This window comes from Penaeus chinensis, chromosome 8 (assembly GCF_019202785.1).
Source record: "Penaeus chinensis breed Huanghai No. 1 chromosome 8, ASM1920278v2, whole genome shotgun sequence".
Classification (NCBI taxonomy): domain Eukaryota; kingdom Metazoa; phylum Arthropoda; class Malacostraca; order Decapoda; family Penaeidae; genus Penaeus; species Penaeus chinensis.
The window spans coordinates 23,325,582-23,333,081 of NC_061826.1; the positions used below are offsets into that span (position 1 = coordinate 23,325,582).

Here is a 7,500-nt window from a genome sequence, read left to right on the forward strand (position 1 = left end):
GTAAAGGTAATTTCATTAAAGTTGTTTGAGTGGAATATGAGTTTATGCAAGATTAGTTTGAATTTGTTCAATGCTATAATAGCTTAGAAATTCAGATTATATTGGCAGTGATAGTTCCTTTTATAACTGCATAACATTGTTAACCCAATGCCGACAGGCATGTCGTGTACGTATGTGCCATGACTACTGTGAGTTACTTGTTTGTTTTTACACATAGATGGCTACACTTACTAAGTCACCAATGAGCCAAATTACGAGTACTGCCTGTCTCGCCCATTTACCCTGTTTTTGGATTTACAAAAATATCTTACGTTATCTCATTTTGCTATTACTAATGTTTATAACGTTATAGTAATTATAATGTTAATCAAAATATCACCATGGATATTCATAGCACTAGTAAAAAAAACATTTTTAGCACCAATTCTAATCAGTTAAGGTCACAAGGTGTACTAATTGACTCCTTTGTGGCTAAGCACTAGCAGAGCCATCTATGTGCAGAGACATTTCACAAAAAGTAAAAAAAATGAGCACAGCATTTTCCTCATTTTTTTATTCATTTTTCCCAGCGCCATTGGGTTAAGAATGCAGTCATACATATTGTATGATGGTTATTTCACTTTAAAGTATTATTTGATTTAATCCTTTATGTTGTATTCATTTACTGATCAAAGAGTGTTAGGTATTTTCCTTTGAGTTATTGTAACTTGTATTTTAGATATTAGGTAACTTAGTATAGTATTTTAGATTTTGAAAATAAATTGATAATAAGAAAAAGTAATACCCTTTGTGAGACATCTGTTGTGGTAAGTAAAATAGTCATTAAGATGTTAGTTTGGAAGTTTAGGATAATAGTTTTGCTAAGCTAAAATATTGCTTAAATTGCTTTTACAGTGCAGGTGCTTCTTATTCAAAGAAAAGAAATAGATTATGTTCTGCATTTGCAGCTTTCATCAGCTCTGTTTTTTTTTAAGCTGAAGAGGCAGTGCAAGCTTAAAGTGTCATTGGATGTCAGTGTGTTATGGTGTATAAACAACAGATCAACTGCAAGGGAGATTCTCTTGCAATTATGTGATGGCAATTTCTAATATGGCATTGGTGTGCTAAAGAATGCTATTTGGCTAAATGGGTGTTGGGTTGCAGGAGCGAGGACGTCTGACTGTTGCAGACCGCCGTCTCGGAGAACTGATACGCTTAGGCCTCACACCCACCAATGGCCAATGTTCACCTGCTTGCTCGTCTGACACAGAAGAGGTACAGCCTCTGATGATTTGCTTTCCTACCTTCCCTGGACATTCTTTTAATTTATTAACTTAGTGCTAATGAATATTAACAGATCTTTTACACAGTGCATTACGAAGTAGTGTAATTGTCAATAGTTTTCAGTGTTTTTTTTGTTTTTTTTTCAAAATGGTTAATGGCTGATATTTCAAGAGCCAACAAGAAATTTTAGCAGATATATGATGGTATTAACCCAATGCCTATGGGCAAGCAAAAATCTATAAAGGCAAAACTCCAGGATTGTGTATAAATATAGGAGGGCATCCTATGTTTAGGCAACTGATATACATCTTTTCATGTCATTGTAGGCACAAAAAAGTCCAGGTTTGTGGCTTTGATATGAATATTATGCTAGTGCTATTTTTTTTTATATAAATTCCCACAAAAGATCCATCCACTGTGATGCAAACTCTGCATGATGGAAGGGCTATAATCTGTGATTAGACTAATACAATAGAAGCATGACTGAAGTGTCCCCGAAAGATGGCCATCTCAGCATGGCATGACATACATGCCATCTGGAGGTAAACAGTTAATGCAAGTAAATATTGATAGTATAATGATTATTATAGTGTTGATAGGACCTTAGAATAAGTTCAGCAAACTGGAAGAAGTTATGGGCCTAATAAATGAAATATGGTTGTTAATCCACTGTCAGCGGGGTTATTTACTGTCCCCTTTAGGTTTTAGTGAGTTTTTTACATACAGATGGCTCTACGTATACTCAGCATCAAGGAGTCTATCAGTTGGCCATAGCGACCAATCCGGATTTCCCCATTCCTTGAATTGGCGGGAAAATGCGTTTTTCTCTCTATTACTATTAATATTGACATTGTTATCATTCTTATTGATATTATGATTATTAAATTGTTATTAAAGAATTAATAACATCAAAGACAATAGAATAATAGAAGTGAAGCGTTCAAAAAATGAAGGAAAAGAGTAAACAGATGAGATAGATAAGACTAATAGCTGCTTGTAGAGCCATCTATATGTAAAGACAATAGCTAAACTTCTTATTGCAGTGGGCATGGCACTGTAGTCTTGCCACCTGTGCACATTGGGTTAAGAAGTTGATCACACTACTATAATATGCAGTGTGCACATCATTAGATTGTAAATGTATTATCTTTAGAAGTAATCAGTAAACTATGGATATCATTGAGCTACACGTGCTTGTGGTACTTAGACAGAAATCTGTTTGATGTTGAAGCGGAAAATCAAATCCCAAATAACTGCATGGCACATATAGTAAAGTTAAAACAGTTTGTAATCTAACTACTTTTTTTCAGAGTGGTGCTCCAGAGCTAGTTGAACGTCTTGCTAGATTGCAGTTTCTTGACAGGTCACAGGAAGATTTAGACAGAATACATCAGGTAACTGAAAGGCACTTTTAATTAAAAGCATCCTTGTTTAACATAAAGGTTGGACTTTCCAAAAACAGATTATTATTTAGAAATTATGATTGTATAATCTAGATAAAGAATTACATAAAAATTATACTTGTTTTTACCACGAAAAATGTATGCAGAAATATTCATAGACCGCAACTTGCCGTTTTTATATATATTGATTGACAATTTCATATCAGATCGTCTGAAAAGCAACATTTCTAGGTGGAGTTTGGCATGTACAGGGGCACAAAAATGCAATGTATATACTTATTTTATCATTTAATGCTTTTCATTTTCAAGTTATACAAAGTTCATTTGTGAAATAAAGAAATATGAATAAAGTACATGAGACCCTCAGGTCAGTTGAAGTGTGCTTGTAATTTTACGAGGCAAATCACCTCATATGGAGGGGAGCTTTCACATGAGATATGCTTAGCTACGTCTTGCTGTCAGACTCTGAAGTATACAATCACCCACATGATATAAAAATAGAAGAACTTTCCTTTATTGTAATATCTCAGAAATGGGAGGGAGCATGTTATACATTCCATAGATCCTGACTTATTCTAGTACAGCATCCTGAAATAGATCTGAATTTGTTGCAATTTGATTATTATAATATTTTACGAATGTGGTTTCCGTAGACCAACCAGCCTTTAGCATGATACAGGTCACTGGCACTGCCATAGCCTTAGCCTTTGATGCCGCAAGCGGCCTTACACTGCCTGCCTTGAATTTAGTTGTCTCTACACCAGACATACAAAGCAGTGATTTTATCCAGCTTGCAGTAGTGTCTTTGGAAACAGCATTGTGTGGTTTGCTAAAGCCAATAAACAATTTTGCATCCTTGTGTTTGTCACCTTGCCTTAGATCTTGGGTCCTTTTAATGTATTCTAACAAATGGATACATTGATCTTATTTTCTGTAAAACTGGTTGAACATCCCATGTTTCAGTATACCTGGGTGAGGGTGTTCTTAGCTAGAAGACCTCTTTCATAAATCTGTTAACCAGTGGGTGGTTCCCTGCTCTGCATCCATTAATTACAATGCCCAGTGATAAAAGAGCACCCCTGGCTGTGTTAATGCTGTCATACCCCACATTCGTATAAAATGTATCAGTCAAAAAGTTCATGATGTTAATGCTGTCATACCCCACATTCCTATGATCACATTCTTGTGATGTTGGATGCAGCGGGATTAAGGAAATTGGTGTCCCATCTAGCACAAAACTGCTTCCACCTTTTGACATGTGGTTGGTACTGTTTTCCAGTGCTTGGTTTCCAAGAAGCAAGTATGATGTCTACGCCTGCTGCAGAAACACCCTGTGCTCATAAGGTCTAGTGATGGGTGCGTTAGTACATTCTTCCTGCTCGTGATTAGCCTGGGGTAATTGACTAACATTCATGGTGTATTGCTGTTGCCTAAGCTGTCCATAAGGCTGGAACCTGGAGAAACCCCTGTAAGAAGTTGAACCCCAGTATCCTCTTGTTCTTCCCTCGGTGAATCTCTATGTAGAGGGAGATTTCTTTGTTGTGATCTTGTTTTTCAATTTTTCAGATTTGTCAATTTGTCTTGCAGATTGTAAAAACTTGTCTCCAAACAGGAAACGAGTGTAAATATGTGCATATTTATGGTTGATCTTCTTCATGGCAAATTGCTTCACCAAGTTATTTTTGTAATCAGCATTACCTAACAAGGCCAATGTTCCACTCCTTGGTGACGGGTGAAGAAAACTAAAAAAAAAACTCAATGGCAATGTGCCTTGTAGCACTTTGGCGCGCCACCGCAGTGTACAGCCGCATGCATATTTCGAGCAGTTTGTTATGACGTCTAGTGATGTAACCCGTCATGAAGGGGTTAATCATGCCCATTTCATGGGTTACCACAGGATGATCTTCATCTTGAGCAACTTTATCTAGCACCAAAAGTGACTTCATGATGATAGTTGCTGCCCTCAGAATGTCTTTGTTGACTTCCTTCAAACGAAAATCAGTCTTCTTTGTGTCAGTCCTAAGTGCCTCTAAAATCTCTGGATTACATTCCACTGGAGCGGGGCATGGCAATTTTTTTGTCCCTTAATAACCTAATCTACATAAATGAGATTATAGTCATCCCCACGCATGCCATTGGTAAACAGAAATTCACCATCTTGGCCACCTGTTGATCAATGTCCTCAGAGGAAGTATCTGGAGGACCAATAACCTTAGCATTATGCATTAACACGCTGTCACTAGTGGCCTGCTCCATAAAAGCACCATCCTCATAGACCCAAGTTGGGAAACCCCAAAAAACTACTGACTGGTGAACTAGTGTATTACGTACCTTGATAAATACTTGTTCCATCATTCACCTGACTTGGCTTATGAACTGTAGGTATTCTGTCCACTTTCGACTTGTTCACTTCATCTCTTAGCTCTTCCAGAGCCTTCAAGACCATGACCCAGGAAGCAGCATCCTGTGAGGTGGGTATGTGTGGCGAGGCAGCATCTGTGTTTACACCTGTAGACCGATGTGTCACATGGCCAGGTGAGTGGTGTGACTTCTAAACTTCCATGTCAGGAGAAACCAATGCTAGAACCACTTCCCTTAACGTGATTGGAGGTTTTCCTGCTATTCCTGTTATCAGTGGGAGAGCCCAAGGATGGGCTGGTTGACTCCTCACCAGAGGTAGACATGACTGCCACCCTGTGAACGACAACAAAGTTAAAAGCTCGAAACACTTGCCACACAATGAAATATTGTCACTTGAACAACTACCCGCTCCAAGAACTGGATAATGGGTAGAAAGCACTGTCCCTGTGTAACAGGTGACGTGGCCTTACCTGAAAAGGGGAAAAAAACAAATCCAGGTACTCGCACAGCGAATGTCTGCCAAGCGTGTCGGTGTGCAAGCTAACTGACAGCATGACTTAGCAAAGCATATCTCATGGGAAAGCTCCAATCTGCAGAGGGTGATTTGGTGATGTAAAATCATTCATTATTTATGGTCTTTATTATCTCTTTATTTCATTTATAAGTATATTACTGCATAAATTAACAGCACTATTTTTTTTTTTTTTTTTATCCATCATGATGGGAGTATCCACACATTTTTCCTGCATTCAGAAGTTATTTTTCTTTTTCTTTCAGGTTACTTCAGCAACCCCACTTGGCTGCAATGATGGTACCCTTGGCCGCAAAACCTCGGCAACACTCATGGAGATTGAGCGTAACCGTCAGATCCTGCTGGCGAAACAAGGTGAGGGGGCCAGATCCTCCTACAAAAAGATTAAAAGCCATATCTATTTGAAACCATATACTAACCAAACTCTTGGATCTGTTAATGGAAAGGTTCCTTCAATGCAAATGAAATATTGGAGTTCTAACCTAGGGCATCCCACAACTCATAGTAAGAAATTCCAAGTGGGTTTTGAAAAAGGTGGCTCTAACTGTCTCGATTACACTCGTAATAATATGGCTTGCAATAAATTAGGAGATGATTTAATAGATGCTTACAGCATTTCTCACCAGCCTAACCCAAAAGTTGCAAACATTGTATGTCCTATACCCCTTCCTCGAACTTCTACTTTTTTAACCCTGAAACCGATGAATAGCAGAATGTTGGACATGGCAAGATATTTTCCAGAAACACCTGATTCTTCTGATCAAGGTAACAAAGCTAGGGAATTAAGTTCACCCAGAGTGGATAGCAACTAACAGCTTGATTGTAATTCCAACTTGCAGTAAATATGACTATACACAATGTAATCCTAGTATCCACAGAATAGTGTAGGTGATCTTTAAGAAGTATTTAGACTAAGATGAAACAACTGACATACAGGGTTTGTAATATGAGTTTGTGATTTGTTTCATAGAAAACTAATAGTTTTGTTGTTAAATAATTGCTTAAATGGAGTATTCAGCTAAAAGTTTGAGTGGACAGAGGCCAGTTGTTGCTTTATATCAGATGTTTGAAATTACCAAAACTATACCTTGCATTCAAATAGTAATCCTAGTTTGACTACATGGGTATTAGATGTTAGTCTTTGTGCAGTACTTCTATAAGTTTGTTGCAATGTTCATTAAAGCATTATAATGAGCAGAATACCATGTAAAGTATAGCATGAAAGAAGGGTGTGTACTGTTTTGAAGTAGTTTCTGTAGAATATTAGGTTGGCCTGTGCAAAAAGAATGCCATAACTAGGTTTTTAATACAGCAAAAATGTTAATGATTAAAATAGTATTAAATAAAGTTCATCAAATACTGTTGCTAACTATTTTGAAGTAAACTTCTATCTTAAAGTAGTTATGTTTTTTCTTTTACACAGGAACAATGGTCATAGAGAATGAACGCCGGCGAGTTGAAGAACTTAAGCGGAGAGTTGCAGATGAAGTGAAGGCACAGTGGGAGGAAAAAAAAGCAAAAGAGCAAAGAGATATAAATTGTGCTTCTCTGAATAGTGTTGGCTCTGAAGACTCATCCCTGACATCCTCTGATCTTCATACGGAGAGGTAAGTACTACTATTTCTTTCTTAAACCCAAGACACCAGGGATGGCAGGTACATATGTTCCATGCCCATTGTGCATTTAATTTATTAATTGCAAGCTACTGGGAAAAATGCTGTGCTCATTTTTAATTTTATTGTGAAATATCCTTGCACATAGAAGGCTCTGCTTGTGCTTAGTCAAAAGAAGTCAATAAGTAGACCTTGTGACTTTACCTAATTTCATCTTCCCTTGAATTGGCAGGAAAAATGTATTTTTTACTAGTGGTATGAATATCTGTGATGTTATTTTTATTATAAACATTATAATTACTATAATGTTATAAACATCAGTAACAAC

The 7,500-nt window shown here is 37.2% G+C and overlaps 1 protein-coding gene across 1 annotated transcript in view; it reads left to right on the forward strand.

Moving 5' to 3' along the window:
- The window catches only part of LOC125028046 (pleckstrin homology-like domain family B member 1), a gene marked incomplete in the record, with an annotated part of 200,076 nt that overhangs the window by 154,578 nt on the left and 37,998 nt on the right, over positions 1-7,500 (forward strand). Inside the window, 5 exon segments of the mRNA XM_047617326.1 lie at positions 1-6; positions 1,144-1,254; positions 2,574-2,657; positions 5,805-5,913; positions 6,983-7,166. The exon segment at positions 1-6 is cut by the window's left edge and continues 141 nt beyond it. Of these exon segments, the coding sequence (XP_047473282.1) occupies positions 1-6; positions 1,144-1,254; positions 2,574-2,657; positions 5,805-5,913; positions 6,983-7,166 (494 nt within the window).